Raw genomic sequence first — 22,137 nt, 5'->3', positions numbered from 1 at the left:
TGTGACGCAACGATCAAGGCTTTTTGAGCGGGAAAAGGCGGTGGGTGGGTAGAGGCCGCGGGAGTGCGAAGCGACTGTGGACGGACAGAGCGGCCCTTTCCCGGCCATGGGGCTGCTGGAGCTCTGTGAGCAGGTGTTCGGCACCGCCGACCTCTACCGGGTGCTGGGCGTGCGGCGTGAGGCTTCCGACGGCGAGGTCCGACGCGGCTACCACAAGGTGTCCCTGCAAGTGCACCCCGACCGCGTAGACGAGGATCAGAAAGAGGACGCCACCCGCCGCTTCCAGGTATGTGGGCCCGCGTTCGGACTGCCACCCGAACTTCTCCCACTCCGCAGCGACACTATCCCCGGTACAGCGCACTGTACCCTGGCCTGGAATTTTTAAGCATTTCTAGCCGCACGGTGTCAGCGGGTGGTTCAGGGTGACTTTTGGATGCTCTTTGCCTGCAGATCTTGGGAAGAGTCTATGCGATTCTGAGTGACAAGGAGCAGAGAGCAGTGTACGATGAACAGGGGACAGTGGACGAGGACTCTGGTGGCCTCAACCAAGACCGGGACTGGGATGCGTATTGGAGGTTACTCTTTAAAAAGGTAACAGGGTTTGCTTAATTCCACCGTCCAGTTCATAAGTACAATTCTCGAAGTTAAAGCAATCTTCTTTGTTATTAGATATCGCTAGAAGACATTCAAGCTTTTGAAAAGACGTACAAAGGTTCTGAAGAAGAGCTAGCCGATATTAAGCAGGCCTATCTGGACTTCAAGGGCGACATGGATCAGATCATGGAGTCTGTGCTTTGTGTGCAATACACAGACGAACCCAGGCTAAGGAACATCATTCAACAAGCTATTGATGCCAAGGAGGTCCCATCGTACAATGCCTTCGTCAAAGAGTCTAAACAAAAGATGAATGCAAGGAAAAGGAGGGTAAGTCTGAATGCTATTTGTAGCATATCTCAGCTGCTTCAGAAAAGGATTGTGGAGTATTAAGGACGATGGGAATCAGGACTGCTGACATGGGGCTCAGCTGCAGCACTCGTCTGACAGGCTTGTCAGATCATGAAGAAAACCCTGTTTTTTTATCCCCACCCCCCTCCCCCCTCCCCCCCCTCCCCGTGTGTTATGCTGAAAATGATTTTACTTTATGGATTGTTTGAAATCACCCTAAAGTGCTTCTGAAACACCTTTCACATGGGGCAGTCCTTGTAGCTTTGCTTTCTTAGGGAAGGAAATGTTCAGAGCCTGGTTACATGGCAGAGGCTGTGGTCCATATGTGGTTGGTGGACAGAGAGAAGATGTTGGAGTGTGGTGGTCCTGGTACTCGAGCACCGAGGAGAAAACACAGATTCGTTTTTTAAAATTCTGTAAATGCGTATAATTACTAAAAATTGTAAACTAAGGGGCTGGAGAGATGACTCTGGACATACACTGCTCTTACAGAGGCCCAAGTTGATTCCAGCACCAAAGTCAGGTGCTTTACAGCTGTCTATATCTTCGGCTTCCAGGGATTTGACCCCACTGGTCTGGTCTCTGTGTAATCCCTGAGTGGTCTCTCCAGACCCCATCGGCTCTTTTTTTTTTTTTTTGTAAGCACACTTGAGGTGAGTCTTTCTGTCCACTCTGAGGAACACTTGACTGCTGAGAGCTGAGGATTGGGATTTGTGATTAAGCCAGGGTTGTTACAAATGATAGTATAGGAATTCAAGGTAGTGAGCGTCTGTGTTTATGCACTTTGGAAAAGTGATCTTCGACTGCTATTAAAGCAACAGTTGCTTTCACAATGAGAGCTTCCTGGAGAGCAGGCAATTCAAGATTTTAGGGGTCTGGTGAGCACTTGAGTTGTCTACTGTGTGGCTCAAGTAGGTGGGCAAAGCTTTTGGATGCTGAAATTGCAGAGAAAAACTGACCTTTGTGTATGGGGTGAGTTTAGGGCCTGCTTTACCGGAATAAGAGACTGCCGTTTCTGTTGCTCAGGGGGAAGAAGTGAGAAGGCACCATTTTGTTGTTGTGCCCACCACGCTAGTCATTTTAATCATTTTCTAGGTAAAACTGAGACAGCTGTGCTCGAACATGCAATTTTAGTTTGAGAAATTTGATGGCGGAAAGACAGTTTGAAAACTGCCTACCAATGTGAGGGGATTTAGGAGATGCTGCATTTGAGAGGTGAGAGGAAAACAAAGCTTGTTTTTGTTCTGGAATAACCAAGATTCCAACTTATTATTATTCCTACTATTAATAAAATTCTTTGCTAATTAGAAATTTTTACAAGGAGTTATGGCCATGTATTATTTTTTAAAATTTTTTTTATTGATATTTATTGAGGTCTACATTTTTCTCTGCTCCCCTCCCTGCCTCTCTCCTCCTCCCTTCAATCCTCCCCGCAAGGTCCCCATGCTCCCAATTTACTCAGGAGATCTTGTCTTTTTCTACTTTCTACTTCCCATGTAGATTAGATCTATGTAAGTCTCTCTTAGTGTCCTCATTGTTGTCTAAGTTCTCTGGGATTGTGGTTTGTAGGCTGGCTTTCTTTGCTTTATGTTTAAAAAACACCTATGAGTAAGTACATGTGATAATTGTCTTTCTGTGTCTGGGTTACCTCAAAATAATGTTTTCTAGCTCCATCCATTTTCCTGCAAAATTCAAGCTGTTATTTTTTTCTGCTGTGTAAAACTCCATTGTGTAAATGTACCACATTTTTCTTATTCATTCTTTGATCGAGGGGCATTTAGGTTGTTTCCAGGTTCTGGCTATGACAAATAATGCTGCTATGAACATAGCTGAGCACATGTCCTTGTGGCATGATTGAGCATCCTTTGGTTATAGACCCAAAAGTGGTATTTCTGGGTCTTGAGGAAAGTTGTTTCCTAATTTTCTGAGAAATCGCCACACTGACATCCAAAGGGGTTGTACCAGCTTGCATTCCCACCAACAATGCAGAAGTGTTCCCTTTTCCCCACAACCTCTCCAGCATAAGTTGTATCAATGTTTTTGATCTTGGCCATTCTTACAGGTGTAAGATGGAATCTCAGAGTTGTTTTGATCTGCATTTCTCTGATGACTAAGGATGTTGAACATTTCCTTAAGTATCTTTCAGCCATTTTAGATTCCTCTGTTGAGAGCTCTCTGTTTAGGTCTGTACTCCATTTTTTATTGGATTATATGATCTTTTGGTGTCCAATTTCTTCTTGAGTTCTTTGTATATTTTGGAGATCAGACCTCTGTTTGATGAGGGCCACGTATTATTACAGTTGCTGCCTTTAGATGTTCGTGTGGTATTTTGGCATATTCTGTTAAGTGAAGGCAGCTTTGAAGGCAAGTAAAAAAAAAAGCTAAAACTGAATTTCCTAATGTTTTCTCTACTCAGAAAACATTTTAAATTTATGTGTTTGTGTGTGTTTGCTGGTGCACCGTATGTGCATGAGTGTAGGTGCTCACAGAGGCAAACACGAGGCCAACGAGGCTGTTGATTTCCAGGAGCTGGAGTGACAGACAGCCTGATGCTGGCATGCATGTCTTCAAAGGACAAGAAGTGCTGCTAACCACTAAGCCGGCTAGCCAGCTTGAGAAAGCCTTTGAACCACAATGGTTCACAAGACTGCCACTCTGTACAAAATTGGGTTTCAGACGAAGATCTTGAAGTGTCTGATCCTGGCTTGCCCTTTGAAGCCATTCCTGGCTATGTGACCCTTCCAGTCCACCTAGTAGATTGTTTTCCTTTGTGTCACCATACGGTTTGTAATGCCAAAGTACTTGTGCTCTCTAGGATAGAACAGAAGAGCTTACAAGACTCAGAAGTGTACGCCACCTTCTATTGAAAACCGTGTGTGATTTTATTCATGTATCCCCAGCACTAGAAGCAGTCTTAACATTTTCTTTTTCTTTCTTTTTTTCTTTTTTTTTTTTTTTTTTTTGAAACAGGGTTTCTCTGTTTAACAGTCCTGGCTGTCCTGGAGCTTGCTCTATAAATCAGGCTAGCCTTGAATTCACAGAGATCCATGCCTCCCAAATGCTGGGATTAAAGGTGTGGACCACCGCTGCCGGCTTAACATTTTCTTTAAGGAAAAAAGGTGTAAATCTATTATTTCTTGGTTGCCATGGAGTCTGATGAAAGTTTCTGTTCAGGCTCAGGAAGAGGCTAAGGAAGCAGAGCTGACCAGAAAGGAGCTGGGACTGCAGGAAGGAGTGGATAACCTGAAAGCACTCATCCAGGTAAACGTGGCAGACTTCCCTCACAGCCCTCTCACGGTCTCTTATTGTGTGTATGTACACTCTTTAGGATGGATTCCAGTGTGTTTTGTTTTTGTTTTCTTTTAAGGCATAATTACACATAACTCTCACCTTGTGTACAATGAAGTAATTTCCCCCCCCCCCCTCCACATTGTACAGCTGTCACCCCTGGTTCTGGAATATTATTACCACTCCCAAGGAAGCCGGTACCCATTATTAGTCACCGGAGTGCTTCCTTGGCCCCAACCCCTCCAAACCATGAAATACTTTGTCTCATAGGATAGTGTTGCATTTTAAAAGATGTGTTTTAACTTCTCAAACAGAGCAGACAAAAGGATCGGCAAAAGGAAATGGACAATTTTCTGGCTCAGATGGAAGCAAAATACTGCAAACCTTCCAAAGGGAAAAGGACGGCTCCCAAGAAGGAAAAAAAATAATAGAATTTTTCTCTTCATATGTCAGTGGTGCCATGGTAGACAAGGTGAAGGCAGGCGTTAGCTTAACCTTTGAGAGAAGTTTTTTTTCTGCTTAAAATACGTGGATCGCCTAAGCCAGGCAAGAGTCATCCCTAGAGTTCACCTGACAATGTGTGAGGGCTTCACATGAAGGGTGTAGCGGTGATGGTGGGGAGGGTGGATTCGACATCTGCCTCCGTGGGGTTTCTGCCCAGGGAGCTGATGTGCATGCACTTAAGAAATATTCTACCCTAGGGGGAGAACTGCAGATGGAATATAAAGTGAAATTTTAAAAAATGTAAAAAAAAGAAATATTCTATCTACAGAGAACACCCTCAGACTACTTGAACAGCTGTTTCAATAATCCTACAGATGTTCTTCCTGTTCTACTGTTGTGTTTTGTCTTCTGTCCTTGTGGTAGGAGAAGTGGGTGTTCATATTACTGCAGACATTTTTGTAAGATTGTATATGGCTAAATAAAGTAAACTTAAAAGGTCTGGTGGATGTGTTTCAATCTGTTTTAGTTGTTATTTTTTTGCTTAGACAGGGTTTCTTTGTGTAGTTGTGACTGTCTTGGAACTCTGTAGACCAGGCTGGCCTTGAACTCATAGAGATCCACCTGCCTCTTCCTCTCCAGTGCTGGGATTAAAGGCGGGCGCCACCACCGCCTGGCCAATACTCCGGGTTTTTCTTAAAGATGATTACTAACTTTAGGGAACACACAGGTGAAAAGGGTGAGGAACTCCGCTGAGTGGCCTGAGGGTACTCTGAGTCACTGTGCAGACTTGTGAGAACAGGTTTTCATTTATGCTGGGGGGTGGGTGGGTGGTAGGTACTTGCTGCAGTATGTGGTGTATTTGTAGTGACTGTTCAAGTCCTGGCTGTCGAGAAATTGAGCCTCTTCCTACAGAGCATTATAATTCAAGGTAGATACATAACACATTTTTTGTGATCACAAATATAATTCAGTGTGGGATATCTGAAGCATATTATCTAATTGATGGCATAAGAACTGGAAATAATTTAAGTCACTTTTGCTGGGTGGTGGTGCCGGCACACGCCTTTAATTCTAGCACTTGGGAAGCAGAGGCAGGTGGATCTGTAACACTAATTCTAACAGGTAAAGGGTCAGAGAGAAGTAGAGCAGCCAGCTACTAGAGTTCTTACCTCTACCAGAGCTCAGACCAAAGAGGTGATCCTGTTGCTGTGAATCCTCAGACTGCCCTGAGCTCCTGTCTTCCCACCTTATATTCCTCTCTGTCCAGCCATATCACTCCTGTCTCCACCTTTCTAGTGCCAGGATCACCTTTATGGGAGCTGTTTCTATCTACCGAGTGCTGGGGTTATAGGTGTGGGCCACCACTGCCTGGCCTCTATGGCTACCTAGTATTCTAGCTCTGCACTCTGATCTTCAGACAAGCTTTGTTTCTTTATAACATAAAATACCACATGAATGTCTGTGAGTTCAAGACCAGCCTGGTCTACAGAGCAAGTTCCAGAACAGGCATCAAAGCTACAGAGAAAACCTGTCTTCAAAAAACAAGAGTCACCCTTGCATTTCTAGTGTCTTTGAAAAGTTCTCCGATTCCATTGCTCTTGGAATGGAGAACTGGCTCAGTGTAAAGTACTCACATCACAAGCATGAAGAGTTTGGAGCCCAGCCACTGACAAAAATCCCTGTTGTGGGGCTCAGAGCTTAAGAGCACTGGCTGCTCTTCCAGAGGTTCCGAGTTCAATTCCCAGCAACCACATGATGGTTGTGATGGCTCACAACCATCTGTAATGAGATCTGGCACCCTCTTCTGGCATCGGGCATACATGGAGGCAGAATGTTGCATACATAATAAGTAAATAAATAAATCTAAAAAAAAAAAGCCCTGTTGTGCATGAGCTCCAAGTTCAGCAAGAGACCCTGTCTTAAAAAATGAGATGGAGAAACGGGAAAGGTACCCAACAACACCTGGCCCCCACATGTATGCACACACAAAAGACCCTGGCGTGAAGCAGGCATATGAGGCAGTCCTAGGAAAAGAAACTGCTGATACCTTTGGTTAGCTTTTTTATTTCTGCTTTTTAAAAGGAAAGTGTGGCTGGACAGATGGCTCTTGAGTTCAGCCTGACTCAGATGGGAGTCACCTTGAAGGTGGTCGGTCCTCTGCCCACATGTGTATGCCCCCACACACATGTATTCACACAAAAATTAAGATGTGATAGAGATGGGCGGCCGTGGCGCACTTTTATCCCAGTACATGGGAGGCAGAGGCAGGCGGATTTGAAATCGAGGACAGGCTCCAGAGTAACACAGAGACACTTTGTCTTGAAAAACCAAAAAAAAAAAAAAGTAATAAAGAACTTAAAAGTTTAGGAATGACATTTATTTGATGAGTATCTCAGATTTTTGGCAGCACTTTCTTCTAAAAATATGGTAAAACAGTGCAGTTCTCCAGAAATTAATATAAGTAGAAATATTCTGAAGCCAGTGATATGAATCATCCGTGTATGTGTAATCTCACTGAACTGTACAAGAATCAGACTGGTGATTGGTTACAGACAACATGAGCAGTGATTTAGGGCTGTTTTTCATTGTCACGTCTTTGGGTACAATCTTTCCTACCCAGTGGAATAGCTGAAAGAAGACAGTAACTGGACACGGAACACTTGCCCATGCAGTCTTCGGCAGATACTCTAGTGTTTCTCGGACAGTTGTACCAAGATGACCCTTGAAGATGGACCGAGCTGCTGTTGGTAGGAGCTGTGCATTATTTGGTGCCTGAGCACTGGTGCATGAAGCCCTCCATGTGTTCGCAGTCTGCTGCAGCCTTGCGGGTTCTCACTTGTCCTTTGGTCACTGCCTGGTTCTAGAGATGGGTCCACCTCTGCTTTGAGGTTTTGTAGACCCATGTGACTGAGGACCTGTCAGATACAGAATTGCAGAGTGACATTAGTCAACAGTTTATATTTGGTGATGAACATCACAGTTCATATCTTAGGGACCTTTGCATAAATTACTAGTGAACTTTAAATTTGGAGACTGAATACTGCGAAGTACACATTCACGAAGGCACTAAAAGGCATGTTTAAATAGTCTACCCTACTGAAGAAACAACTATCATCTAAGAAGTGAAGCAAGCTGGGCTTGGTGGCACATACCTTTCAGCACTAGGGAAGCAGAGGCTTGAGGATCTTCATGAGTTCAAGGCCAGCCTGGTCTGCAAAGTGAGTTCCAGAACTGTCAGGGTTGAACAGTAGAGACTCTTGTCTCCAAGCAAAACCAAACAAACTCAGAACTGTAGTCTAGTTGCTGAAGAGCCTAAGACACACATTTCATTAAGCTAAGTATTTAACTAATTAACAGCTGACTAAAAGTGTAGCTGATGTTGTAACAAGATTGGAGGCTTTAAAAAAGTTTTTTTTTAAAAAATTTATGTTTATGTGTGTGCCTATGAGTGTATGCCACACGTGCAGATACCTGTGGGGGCCAGAAGAGGGAGTCTGATCTCTCGGCTTCTGGACTTACAGGTGGTTGTGAGTTGCCTGACATGGATGCTGGGAACCTTGAGTTCTCTGGAAGAAGCAAATCTTAACTACTGAGCCATTTTTCCAGTCCCCTAAATTTTTTGTTTAAAAAGTAATTTACCTTAAAGATTAGTTTACTTGGTATTAAAAAAACAATAGAAATTTGGAGCTTTTAGGCCTTCCTTTTATACCCATCTTCCAAAACGATGCTAAGATGATTTACACAGATGAGGGACAGCTAAATATAGAAAGTCTGCAGGAAAGGAGGATGTGTAGGAACAAAGACAAAAGCAAGAACTGCAGCCCCACCTGTACCTGCAGCCCCTCTGCCAGGTCGGGCCTGGTGAGGATACTCAGATGCACAGGAATTTCGGTACTGTGTGTCTGGCTAAAAGAAAAGAAAAGATGTCTTAGGATGCAACTTCTCCCCTCAAAGATCGTTGTTTGAGGCTTAGAGAGTGCATTAGCTAATTTCCTACTGCTTTCATAAACCAGGGCAACTTACAGAAGGAAAGGTTTAGTGAGTCTGAGGCAGGGAGGCAGAAAGCATGGCAGCAGGAACAGCTGAAGAGTCCATATCTTGAATTTCAAGCAGGAAGCTAAGAGATCTATCTAGCAGGGGTGGGGGTCTTCAAACTCTCCCACGCATCCTCAATAGCATACTTTCTCTAGTCAGGCCATACCTCCTAAACTGCCCAAACAGTGCCACTGCTAGGGACCAAGTACTCGTGTGTCCTACACTCCAGTCTCACAGGAAAACCTTGACATTAACAATGAAAAACGGTCACCTGCCAACCTGGGGTCACTATGTTAAATTCCGGGAAGAAAGTTTCAAACCAGATGCCCACAATGCCATTTGCTAACTTATAAGAATTGCATGTTCTATAACTTTATTAATAGGTGTTTAAGAAAATCTTAACATAAATAATCCATATGGTATAATGTTGCAACTGGACAAAAAGGATGTTTTATTTTGCCTTCATTGTGCTCGGATTGCAGGTTTGCAACACCATAGCTGCCAGTAGAGTGCCGTCTGATTACACAGCATGCTATTTCCAGAGTCAACACCATGAGATGGAATCGGACTTTCCATTTACTTTTTAGCTTTATGAAACTCAAACATTTCAAAGTTACTTCAGCTGGCTGTAGAGGTTCATGTCTTTAATCCCAGCCATTGGAAAACAGAGGCAGGTGGATGAATTCAAGGCCAGCCTGGTCTACAGAGCAAGTTCCAGGACAGGTTCCAAAGATACACAGAGAAACCCTATCTTGAAAAATAAAAACACAACAACAACAAAAACCAGATACCCTTAAAAGCAAAAGAGCTAGCAGGTGCGCAGACGTGAGGAGCAAGTGTCAGCACTTAAAGCACCCATCAGGGAGAGCGCCATCTTATGCTCAGTCCTCAATCTGACATCACTTTCTGGAGTACTTTCCACAAGAGCAGAGTAGACAGTAACTATCCAGAAGTTAGGCTGACGGGATGTACACTGGAGTTTATTGTGCTTATGCTCAGAGTAAGCTGCTGAGGATGTTCAGTTTATGAATAAGGGCATTTTACTACCAAAAAAAGTGAGAATGGGGACAACTGAAAATTTTAAGGAGAAACACTTGGTATTTTTATCATCAGAACATCCAACTGTTTTCCTTAGAGTTAATGAAACCACTAAAAAAAGTCCTGAGTTTGCCTAACTTATACCCTACTCCCATTCTTTCCCCAACTACCAAAGACAAACAGGAGCTGGGTAGGTAGCTATCTGCTGTAATTCCAGCACTTGGGAGTGGGAGGCAGAATTAGGAGCTCAAGACCAGCATGGGCTATCTGAGACGCTGTGTTAACCCCCTCCAAAGCCAATAAGGTAAGGCACTTTACCAAAAATGACTGAGTTGTGTTGGGTCTAGAGAAGACAGGTAAGAGGAGCCTCTCTTGGGGCTGCTGGTTAGGCTCGTCCACCACTGCGCTCCGAGCTCTGCTGGAGTCACCATGGGCTTTCTGCAGAGGAGAAACAGCTAACAGTATATGTGTGGGTGTGGCGGGGGGGGGGGTGTGCTGCTGCTGCGCAAGTGCCGCATCAACAGCGGTGGCACCGCTGCCCACAGCTCCAACCCCACTCCCACCGCCTAGAGCCCGGCTTATGTTTGAGAGAGGAATTATGGTCACCATAAACTCTGCAGAACTACCACTGCCCAAGAGATTACAGAGCACACACCTGAAGGCTGTATGAATGAGACTTACTGTTGGCCGCTGTGACCCCATGTTGCTCAGACGCTCTACTTCAGCTGTTCCAATAGGTGGCAGCAGATTGTTCCGACCCAGGGGCATTGGAGAGGGAGAAGAGAGCGTGTCTGCAGTCACTGGACTGCAGAGCCCACCAGCAAAACCGAGATGCAAAAGCAAAGTTGTAACAACACAAGCAAATCAATGAGAAGTGCAGTCATTAAGTCGCTAAGTCTAATGTGCTCACCTAGATTTTCAGAAAAGGGGAAGCAATTTTGGAAAGAGTTTTTCCCCCTCCCTTAAATTTCACAAATACAAATCTTCAGCAGAATCAACTGAATGATCTCATCCAGTATTTGTATTTCAATAAAACTTAAAAAAATGAATTGGATTTAAACTACAGACAATTCATAGTATGACTACTTGAGTATTTGTTTCCAGGCATAGCTTAAATCTTATAGTCAAACTCATTCTCTATTACTATTCACATAACTATTGGTACTAGTTTTACTGGTTTCAGAAGTTTTGCTTTTGAAACCTACATTCGGGATCCTCTGAGGATTTCTTCTGCAGGCCATGGCGTCCCAGCACGTGAGTGGCTTGTGCTGATCGGATGAAGGGTGCGTGGTGGGGGGTTGCGTCTCCTGGCGGACTGTGCTGTATATGATAAAGATGACGTACTAAGCTCCAGGGCTCGGTTTGGCCAATTTCGGTTTGAAAGGACGGAACTGGAGCCGGGCCTCATAAGTAGCTTGTCATCAAGATCTCTGGTGGCCAAATCAGAAACCACAATGAAAATCTCTATGTAAAAGAAGACAGGGCTCTGGGTAAGAAGCCTCAACCTAAGATGTTCCGGGAAGAGAAGAGCCGAGCGGCTTCCAGAGCTACCTAGGATTCAGGCAGTCTTTTAGATAGCAGAGGCCGGGCTGGAGTTTGAGATCCTTCTCCTGGGCTCTCCAGTCCTGGATTACAGCTGTGTACCTGACAATGACCTGTTTCACTCATAACTTTCTAGAATGAAGATTTGGTTAAATGCACAAGGCCCACTTGCCACAGTCACTTGCTCAGTTGTGGGGAAGGCAAGGCTGACAGGTACTTAGTGCGTCCTGCCCACAGTCCTACAATAAATATTCGAAGCACTTTGTGAGCTGATGAAATGTTCTCAGGGTTAGATCTGGGACACCAAGCCGCCTCACTGGTTTGGTGCTGATTTGCTATTGAAGTAGTGAACTAAGTGTCAGGGAATCTAGCACCCTCTTCTGGGCTCTGTGGACACTGCACACACGACACATATACATATGTGGAAGTGAAGCACTCATACAAATAAAAGTAAACCTTTAAAGTAAGCAAAGGTTTCCTGCTCCATGCTGCCCAGGGCAGTGAGAACAGAGCAGACCCCTGTCTGCATAAACAGCTGAAGAATGCGATTCTCTCATAAGCCTAGTGCTGCTCTATAGACACAGCAGGGGCTTTCTGTTTTGTTTTGTTTTGTTTTTGTTTTACAAAGATACCAGGAAGTCTGGCGATTCTAAGACGTCTAGGAGACAGGATAGAGGAGAGTGAAAGAAGTGAGGAGCCTGCCTCTGCCGTGACTGCTCAGCCTGTCGGGCCTGGGCTGTGTCCAGGCCTTGGTGTTTGGGAGGATTTGGGAAAGGGAGTGTCCAAGCTCTAGCCCTGGAGACTTAGAGAGCTCTCTTGTCTTCCTAAGTAACCACCCACTCATGTCTTCTTTTTCCAATTCACTCACTATATTCTAATTAAAAAAGGATGGACTTAGCCAGGCATGGTGGTGCCCGCCTTTAATCCCAGCCCTCAGGAGGCAATAGCAGGTGGATCTCTGTGAGTTCGAGGCCAGCCTGGTCTACAAGAGCTAGTTCCAGGACAGGCTCCAAAGCTATAGAGAAACCCTGTCTCGAAAAACAAAAACAAAAACAAAACCAAAAAAAAGCAACCCCCCCAAAAAAACAAAAACAAAAACAAAACAAAAAAGAGTCATGGGCTTTAGCTGCTCTCCATCGGTGTTTTATTCTGTCAACTCCTTTCTTGTCCGACGGTGAGTTCAATTACCATCTTTTACTAGGTGACATTTAAGTCAGTCTCCAAGCTTGATCTCTCCAATCTCTGAAGGTGGTCCATTACTGAGAACAGAGCCCAAAAGAAAAATGAACCTCCTGAGCTTGAAATCTCAGAACTGACTTGGATTCATTTGTTACTACAATACCCCCTAAGCTCAGCCATTCCTTCTTTGAGTGCTGGGGGTCGACTACTCGTGCAGCCAAGCTCTGTGGCCCTGTTCCCCGTCGCCCCCCGCCGGTGCTGACTGCACACCCTTACAGCTCCTGCTGATTCTCACTTCCTTTTGCTGCAGTACAGTTCCCGTCTCATGCTGTGTCATCTGCCCCAGCGTCCTAAGTGTGACTGTATGTCCTCAAAAGTGTTCTATACAAAATACTTATGATGCCTTTCTGCATAATAAACCCCACCTAAGACAACCTAGGGAAAACAGCACAGGTAAATTATGGTGGTCATCTACAACTACATGCACAGATACTAACATTGTATGCATAGCCATCACAATCTGATCACATTTATTCAGGAATTCTTTCCCACTAATTTTACCATGGACTATTTAAATTCTACAATATTGTCAATTATCTTTGATTGGAAGCATTGAAGTTCTAAAATATTACTTTTTTGTGAGCCTGATGTGTTGGCACATGTCTTTAATCCCAGCACTCAGGAAGCAGAAGCGTGGATCTCAGAGATTAAGGCTAACCTTGTCTACATAGTTGAGTTCCAGGCTACATAGACCCTGCCACAAAAAAACAAAAACAAACAAAACCAAAACCAAAACAAACCAAAAAACTTTTTCTGTAAGTGTGTGGGTACGCACATGTCAGTCACAGTGTATGTATGACGGTCAGAGGACAGCTTTAGGGAGCCAGTTCTCTCCTTCCACCACTTCATTCCCTGGAGTCAAACTCAGGTTGTCAGGCTTGGTATCCATTAAGCAATCCCTTTGGCCTGAAAGCATTAAAGTTCTGACATCTGACACTTTTATGCCAAAATGGTCTCCTTTTTCCTAAGTATTTTACATGTTTTCATCTGCAACTCTTTTCACACACCATTCTTCTTACTAGGATGGCCTTGTAATTATCTAAATCCCTAGACACAGATTTTCCTTTGGGGTTGTACAGCAGTCCATGTGGGCAGCACACACACAACACTCAGCCACACACTGCTGTATGTAGCCAGGACCTGGGTCTCCTTCCCAGAGATAGAGAGAGACTTTGCTCCTTAACTGTTATCCTCTCTTGTGTCTGCCACCCAGTGGCCTGGTGGTGACTGGCTTCTTTCCTTTCTTTCTCAGCATTTTACTTAAGCTCTCCAGTGAATGAAAAGCCGAGCTTCTTACAGGAGCTTATCCATCAGGGACAGGTTCCTTGGCTGTAGAGGCATCCCGTGAACCAAGAGGCCATTCACGTTTGGCTGGTGACCACTTGCTTGACAGAAACTCATCTATGTGTCAAAAGCATACATTGGTTGGTGAAGACACCTGCTCCATTTGCTAAGTTTGCAAAATTAGTTTTCCAGTTAGGTTATTTACACTTTCCCCCAACCTTGTGCCTTAACTTTACAACAGTTGACCAGTAGCCGGCAAGGTGCACTGTCAGGAAAACAGGGCTCTTTTCTTGTTCTGCATTTCTTTTTTTTTTAAGTTTATTTATTATGAATACATTGTTCTGCCTGCATGTATGCCTGTATGCCAGAAGAGGGCATCAGATCTCATTACAGATGGTTGTGAGCCACCATGTGGTTGCCGGGAATTGAACTCAAGATGTCTGGAAGAGCAGCCAGTGCTCTTAACTGCTGAGCCACCTCTCCAGCCCCTTGTTCTGTATTTCTAAGTGACAGCTGAACAACATAGATGAAAATTAATGGCCACTCTCATGGGCAGAGAGAAGCATTATTACTGCTTACAAGAGAAATGAAACCCTAAATAGTAAAGCCATAAGCAAACTTGGGAACAAGAGGAAGAAATAAGTGCAAAGTAACTGATCTTTTTCACTAGCACACGATTCTGAGCTCTGCAGACTTGTCTCTCACTAGCCTAGAGTGCTGGTTCTTGATCATTCATTGTTCTTTCTTTTATTTTTTATTTTTAAAATTTTTATGACAGTGTCTTTCTGTATTTCTCATACTGGCCTTGAAATGGTGGGTTCAAGTAATCTTCCTGTGCCAGCCTTCTGAGTAGCTGGAACTACAGGGGTATAGTTCCCTATGTCTGTCCATGTGATAACCTAAATTTCAAAGGCTTTATAAGGAGCTAATCGTAGTTGTTCTAATACTACCAATGTGAGCTGGCCATCACTCAGTGCCCTTTAACCACCTCTTCTGCCATAGAAGAGATGGCATACTCTTGTAATCCCAGCACTTGAGAAGCTGAGGCAGGGGGATTGTGAGTTCAAGGCTGGTCTGAACTCACAGTGAGTTTGAGGCCAGTCTGGGCTATACAATGAAACCATCTCTTAACAACATGACTATGAAGTCATGACCCGGCCACAGAAGAAGCAAGATGTGAATGCCTTGCTGAATAAGGTACCAAGCCACATGGCTAACCTAGACAAGAAAAATGGGCTAATATAAGTTAAAAGAGTTAACAAAAAGCCTGAGCTAATGGCCCAAACAGTTCATAACTAATATAAAACTCTGTGTGATTTCTTTGGGACTTAACAACTGCAGGAACCAGGCAGGACAGGAAACCTCAGTCAACAAATGGCACCCAGGTGGACAACTGCATCCACATAAAGCCTGAGAGAGCTTGGGAAGTAATTCTAGACATAAAATAATAGAGTCAAGCATAGCTTACTAATAGCAGCATTTTCTCAGGTGGGCTCTGTTTGCATCTCATTTAAGAGAGGTTTCCTGACTCAGCTTTAGTTATAAAACCTTGCAGCTCTTTTAAGAGGCCCTGCCACAAAACACTTAAATGGTGTTGATGAAAAGCTGACTACATGCTGTAGCAGGGAAAAAAAAGCCATGCTGTTTTAAAATGCTGGCTTTCTGGGCTGTCCTGCCAGGGAAAACTCTGACTCTTTCAGGCAGGAGGTCCAGCTACAGAGCATTTGAATGTGGTTTGTGAGCAGACTTCTGCAGCTTACTTGCTGGCAGGGACCTTGAAATGCCATAGAGTTGTGGCAATAAACATGGCTATAGCCGGTACCTCTGCCATGAGGCTGGAATAGCAGAAAGCTAAGGAATGGGCTGGATCCAGCAGTCAAACCCACAGCTTTAATCCTCTCCATACTGTTTAGCAAATTAAAGATTCACATGGTCAGAAAAAGAGAGATATACATTAAAGATGGATTCGAAGACAAAGAAAACCTCTAAATGGTTTACAGTGTGTTTAAAAAATATATACAGGCTTGGGAGAGGAAAGAAAAAGGTTAAAAGTCCTTAAAATAAAAAAAGAGTAGTTGGGTATGATGGCACACACCTTTAATCCCAATGGTTGAGAGGCAGAGGCAGACAGATCTCTGTGAATTCAAGGTCTGTGGCACCACGCCTTTAATCCCAGCACTTGGGAGGCAGAGGCAGGCAGATCTCTGTGAGTTCAAGGACAGCCTGGTCTACAGAAGGAGTTCCAGGACAGCCAAAGATACACAGAGAACCTGTCTCCAAAAACCAAAAATTGAAAGTAAAAATAAAAGAAATAGAGGTTAAAATAAAGCCATGTAAAGATGAAAAATACACAGAGAGTATGGATACTGTATGTCATTATGCTCTCTTTGAATTGTTTGAATGCTGAGGAAGGAGCAACAGCTGCTAAAAGATATTTGCTTATAAATGCTGCTGAATTAATCCAAGAGAGGTATTTTGAAAATACCTTGACTTCAAAATTGAAGTCAAAAGGTATGTTACTTTGCAGAAGAGGTTTTGCTTTTGTTTCCACAGAAAATGAGAGGCTATGGATTTAGTTTGAGTTAAGAAAAATCAGGTTTGATCAAGGAAGACCATCTGAGAGATCTCCTGGCAGGAATAGATGGTCCAGATGTCTGAGTTCTACATCCAGAACAGATTCAGGACTGCTGCCTGAGATAATCAAGCCTCACAGGATACTCCAGTCAGGACTTGGTCATAATTTTAAATTTTCTTTAGGTTCCCATAAGATTATCAGTACCCCCAACCAGCAGGAAGTAGCCTGGAAAATACACCTACATTCCCAAAAAATGGACTATGAATATTTTCCTTTGTTTAAAATGTTGGTTACAAGTTGTTATGGCTAATGGTCAAAAGAAAAACTAAACAAAGGATATTAGATTCAGAGTTCTTTTTTTTTTTAAAAAAAAAAAAGAGGAGGAAGTGGTGTGGGACAATGGTCTTTATTCTGTCAATGATATTTTAAATAAATGCTGATTGGCAGTAGCCAGGCAGGAAGTATAGGCGGGACAACCAGACAAGAAGTAGAGGTGGGCCAATGAGAAAAAGAGAATTCTGGGAAGAGGAAAGCTTGTTTTGCATTCGTGACCTGGCCACAGAAGAAGCAAGATATGACAGCCTCATCGAATAAGGTACCAAGACACGTGGCTAACAGAAACAAGAATAATGGGCTAATATAAGTTATAAGAGTTAATAAGAAGCCTGAGCTAATGGGCCAATCAGTTTATAACAAAAAAAGTGACTACGTTGTTATGAACCCTGCCAGAAATAATACAACCAAGGCAAGCACCTGAGCAAGTTTCTTTTGGCAAGAACAGTTCCAGTTTCTCATAGTCTGCTCTGAGGCTTACCGGATTTGAGGTGATGGACAGCACCTTGGACTGCGGCACTCGAGGTAAAACCAAGGGATGCTGTTCGTTCAGCACACAGGGACTTGCCGAATCCAGTCTGGTAATTTCAATGTTACTCTCATCATCTGAGCAAAGAAAAGGATCCATTATCCATAGGTCTCTTCTGATTACAGTTCTGTGAGACAATTTTCCTGACAGCTAGTAGTCTAGAAAGGCTTCACTCCCTTCTGCAGCTCATTGCATACCCACACAGTTATACACCCTCAGGCTGAGGGCTCAGTTTAAAGAGCTTTCCAGGCTGGTGATGACTGGAGGTGCCAAGCAGAAGGAAAAGCAGTCATCTATGACAGAGCCTTTGGAATTGATGGACATGTTTACATCAGTGCTGCCCAATGTGGTGGTCATAACGGATGACATCATGGGACACTTAAAATGTGGCGACTGTAACTGTGGAACAAAATTTTTAAAGTTAAAGAGCCACATGTTGCTAGTGACTGCTGTAGATCTGCAGAACCCTCAGATCATTAATCCTGACTTCACAGCCCTTTCACAGGGTCACATATCAGACGCCCTGCATTCAGATGTTTACATTATGATTTAGTTGTGAAACAGCAAAGACTAACTTTATGGCTGGGGTCACAACGTGGGGAATCATATTAAAGAGTAAAAGCACTAGGAAAGTTGAGAACTACGCCATAGACAATGCACTGAAACTAGAAACCATTAAAATCATAGTTTCTATATGGAGATCAAGCACCCTGGAAAAAAAGCAAGTGGAATAGCACTGTTACTTCTGGAAAGACTTCCAAAATTGGGACAGACAGACACTGAATGTAAAGCTAGCATTTTTCTTAAAAGACCTGAAAATATGAGTAAGTGCAAAATATAAAAAGAAGCATTTTTTTAAAGAACACAATAAATCTACAAAAGCCTCTAAACTAAGATTTAAGCTTTGGTGAACTAGGAGGTAAATCTAGGACTGCAGGGATGACTCAGAAGCTAAGAACACTTGCTATTCTCTAAGAGGACTCAGAGTTTGGTTCCTAGCATCTCCATCAGGCAGCTTACAACCATCTGAACCCACAACTCTAAGGGTTTCCATAACCTCCTTGGGCCTCTGCAGTACCAGCATACACAGGTACATGTATACACACACGCGCACGCACGCACGCATAAAAATAAATCTAAAGGAAAAAGGTGGCCCACACCTTTAATCCCAGTTCTGGATCTCTTGAGTTTGAGGCTTGCCTGGTCTACAGAGTGAGTTCCAGGACAGCCAAGGCCACACAAAGAAACCCTGTCTTGAAAAACAAAAAAAGCAAAACAACAACAACAACAACAACAAAAAACAAAAGAAAACAGAAAAACATCCTTTAGTATACAAAAAATCTGAAGATCAGCATAGTGAACAGTGACCAGCCTTGGCAAGCATAGAGAAAACGTAACATGTGTGTGACAGGAAATATGCAAGAATGTCATAACTGCCAAATTTTAGTATATATGGAACTGAGATTAATTCTTTTATTTTTTGAGACAGAGTTTCTCCATGCAGTGTTGGAGCCTGTCCTGGAACTTGGTCTGTAGCTCAGCCCAGGCTGAACTTGAACTCACAGAGTTCTGTCTGCCTCTGCCTTCTGAGTGCTGGGATTAAGTGTGCTATCACTGCCCTGCGAGATTAAAAGTTCTGTATGTTTACTTATTTGTATGTGGGTACATACATGTGCCAAGGTATTGTATGGAGGTCAGAGGACAACTTGACATCTTGCTCCTCCACCAAGTGGGTTCTGGGGACTAAACTCAGGTTGTCAGGCTTGGCAGCTCCTTTACTCTCTGACCTCATCACTGGGACTTTTGAACTTTTTATCATTAGACACAACTGAAAATGAACTGGAGGGGGGAAAAATGAGCTGGAGGATAAATGATGTTTTTGGATGAAACCAATATGAACCCTTGTCTTCGTAGTCTCTAAATCATTCCCATTCTCCTCATCTGGTTCACTGTCTAATTCAGAGATGGTCCACTTTTCAGAAACAGTGAGTGGTGAAGCTTGGTTCCCATTAGCGAATTAGGGTTAAAAACATGATAATAACTTAAAGCTAAGTATTTTCTTCCTAATTTAGATTTCAAAAACCATCTTGATTGACAATTAAAATGATCACTAACATAAGCTGTATAGCCTCTGAAAGCTCTAGTTAGCTCTGTGCGTCTTTTTGCACAGATGCCCAGAGTGCAGGTGAGGACCCGGGAGTGGAAGTTCTGTGCACAGCAAATGCTGAAGTTCCTGGGAGGAAGAGGCCCTTCTTATACATCTGCACTTGGCTTGGTCTACAGAGTTCCAGGACAGGTTTCAAAACTACAGAGAAACCCTGTCTTGAAAAACCAAACCAAACAAATAAACAAATAAAGAAGAGAAATATGGATATGGATACATGACTCAGTTTTATATACTTTTGGTTTATAGAAAAACAAAGCATAACAGAATGTCACATGACTAAACTGCAGGTTGGTTTCTGTGCTGGTTAGTTTTTTTTTTCCCCCCTTGGTCAACACAAACTAGAGTCACCTGGAAAGAATGCACTCAGTTGAGGAACTGCCTCCACCTGTCTGGCCTATGCACATAGCTTTGCAGCATTTTCTTGATGTGGGTGGGCCCAGCCCAAGTTGGATGGTGTTACCCCCAGGCAGTCATGATCCTGGGTTGTATAAGAAAAGAGGTTAAGAGCATTGGCTGCTCTTCTAAAGGACCCAGGTTTTATTCCCAGCAGCCATATAATGGCTTGCAAGTGTCTATAACTGCAGTCTTGAGGTCCAGCACCACCTTCCTGACCTCTGCAGGCACTGCATGCACATGGTGCACAGACAGACGAGCAGACAAATATGTGAACACACAAAAATAAAATAAAAGCACTCTTTTTTTCAAAAAGGAAAGACTAGTCAGAAGATGTCAGATCCTTGGAACTGGACTTATAGATGGTTGTAAGCCATCATGTGGGTGCTGGGAGTTAAACCTGGGTCCTCTGCAAGAACAAGGGCTCTTAACTGCTTAGCTGTCTCTTCAGCCCCAGACTTAACATTTGTCATATCTTCAAAACACTCATAAAAATAACCCACTTCATTGTATTTAATTAATTAATTTAGGTTTTAGAAACAGGGTTTTATGTAGCCTAGGCTGACCTTCAATTCCTCTTCCTTCTGCTTCCCCCAAGTACTGAGATTATAGGTGTATACCACTACAAGATACCCAGTGATTTTTGCTTTTGTTTGTGTCTATGGGGGATGGGGAAGAAATATGAGCATGTGCTGGCAGGAGTGCATGTGCATGTGTGTAGAAGTCAGAGAGCAATTTAAGGAATCAACTCTTTCTTGCCACCTCATGAGACTGGGGTATCCAATCAAGGGCATCAGGCTTGCATGTAAGCATCTGTACCTGCTGAGCCCTCTCACTGGCCTGACCAAGTAATTTTAATGAAAAGTATCAGTCCTGTTCTCTTGGGTTTCAGAAGGGAACACACATAGACATCAAACATAGCAAAGGTTGGGCAACTAGAACTCTGTCAGGGGCCGTGAGAATTACTTACTACAGGTGACTAGTGTTCAGATGTCAATTCACCAGAGGAGTGGTTATCTGGTGGAGGTTAACTCTGCCCAGGCAAGGTCTGCAGGACCATCAACTCTGGAAAGTGTTGCTAATTTTTGCTAAAGCAGCTGGTGTCTCCCCGATACCTGCACTGTAGTGTGTAATCTCGTGATGTGTATATGAAATCTCATGATTGCATCTCAGTCTTATGGGCTCATATCTGTGGATTGTCAGAAAGATGACTTTTCTTTTGACAGAATAATTTTGATATATAGAATATATTCACTGGGACACACTTCATAACTAGATGTATTTGTCCCATGAAGACTGTAGACACTTAAAAGCCTGCTCTGTTCCTTTTTACTTCTATTATCAAAAAATAACAATTTCTCCTTAGACTAACACAAACTGCATACAATTAGCCCACTTTTACCTCAGAGCAAGTTCAAACTAGACTAAAGGCTTTTAAAAAATAGATCACAAGTGTAAGCTATGCGTAAGGTCAGAGTCTCAGAAGTCCAACCACGGTTACTACACAAAGCACCCTAAGAAAAGCATGCCAATTCTTTGCTTGCCAGTATGTTAACAAAAGACCTACATCTCAAAACTTATCTCACTGGGCACTGTGCCCTCTGCCCTCTGGTCACGGACTTAGTCCTGTAACCTTGGACCCTTGTGTTGCCATGGTAAACAGCTCAGCTCCTTATCACTTGCTCTAGGAATGTGCTTTTGAGTGATGAGAGGCAACTCTTGTAATTTCTTTATCACTTCAAGGCTTCTGGGAGAAAGAGAGTTTTTAAACTACAGAGAAGATAGAAGAAGAATCTAGGAAGAATTAGAAGGAAGACAGGAGAATTAGAATAGAAACAGAAGAATAAAGAAACTAGCATAAGAAATATGGATCGCCCTCAGATCCCTAGCCTTCTCTGGCTATAGATTTCTTTCTGGACCCTGAGAGAGCATTGGGGCTGGCCCTCAAAAACCTCTCGTTAGAACTCACACTACCTGAGAGAGTGTACATAGGTAAAGTCACATTAGAAAAACTTTGGGGGGTGATGTCACTGACATTGGCATAGTTTATCACATGACCCACCAATTCTATGCAAGTATATCCAGTATAAATGTTCCCCCAAAAGACACATGGAGATGTTCCTAATAGCACTCTGCAGAAAAACATACACTACCCAACTAGTCATCAGCAGTAGATATAACAAATAGTATACAGCAACAAAAATACTGTTATAAGTAAACATAATAATCTAACATTCATGTTGAAAGAAAACATGCAGAAGGGTGTATAATCCATTCTTATAATTTTTTTGAGACAAGGTTCACTTTCTATCTCCAGCTGGCCTT

General features: G+C 43.2%; 2 protein-coding genes across 9 annotated transcripts in view; one reads left to right on the top strand and one right to left on the bottom strand.

The window, feature by feature from the left end:
* Window positions 1-5,176, top strand: Dnajc9 (DnaJ heat shock protein family (Hsp40) member C9). The gene is made up of 5 exons (XM_048426408.3): window positions 1-286; window positions 451-591; window positions 670-924; window positions 4,120-4,206; window positions 4,548-5,176. The coding sequence occupies exons 1-5, from the start codon at window positions 107-109 to the stop codon at window positions 4,659-4,661; spliced, it is 777 nt and encodes a 258-aa protein (XP_048282365.1). The 5' UTR covers window positions 1-106; the 3' UTR covers window positions 4,662-5,176.
* Window positions 5,177-7,032: 1,856 nt separating this feature from the next.
* Window positions 7,033-22,137, bottom strand: part of Fam149b1 (family with sequence similarity 149 member B1) — a 45,908-nt gene continuing 30,803 nt past the window's right edge. For 5 of the 8 annotated variants that reach the window (XM_087911914.1, XM_087911917.1, XM_087911919.1 and 2 more), the window contains 6 exons: window positions 17,205-17,329; window positions 13,829-13,932; window positions 10,956-11,180; window positions 10,432-10,555; window positions 10,069-10,188; window positions 7,033-7,592 (listed from right to left, as the gene is read on the bottom strand). In XM_087911914.1, coding sequence (XP_087768040.1) covers window positions 7,365-7,592; window positions 10,069-10,188; window positions 10,432-10,555; window positions 10,956-11,180; window positions 13,829-13,932; window positions 17,205-17,329 — 926 coding nt within the window. In that variant the 3' untranslated portion in view covers window positions 7,033-7,364. Of the gene's footprint in view, window positions 7,593-8,504; window positions 8,584-10,068; window positions 10,189-10,431; window positions 10,556-10,955; window positions 11,181-13,828; window positions 13,933-17,204; window positions 17,330-22,137 lie in introns of all 8 variants that reach the window. The other 3 variants (XM_087911915.1, XM_087911916.1, XM_087911918.1) reach the window with 3 other exon arrangements.

This window comes from Myodes glareolus, chromosome 12 (genome assembly GCF_982192425.1).
Source record: "Myodes glareolus chromosome 12, mMyoGla1.1, whole genome shotgun sequence".
Taxonomy (NCBI): Eukaryota; Metazoa; Chordata; class Mammalia; order Rodentia; family Cricetidae; genus Myodes; species Myodes glareolus.
Note: the sequence above shows the minus strand (reverse complement) of the source record. Positions and strands in the feature narration are given on the sequence as shown.

Bases quoted from the DNA above. Each gene is read 5' to 3' on its own strand.
- Dnajc9 (XM_048426408.3), top strand. From the start codon at position 107: ATGGGGCTGCTGGAGCTCTGTGAGCAGGTGTTCGGCACCGCCGACCTC. The intron at 592-669 runs GTAACAGGGTTT...CTTTGTTATTAG, and splicing joins GGAGGTTACTCTTTAAAAAG to ATATCGCTAGAAGACATTCA. The intron at 925-4,119 runs GTAAGTCTGAAT...GTTTCTGTTCAG, and splicing joins TGAATGCAAGGAAAAGGAGG to GCTCAGGAAGAGGCTAAGGA.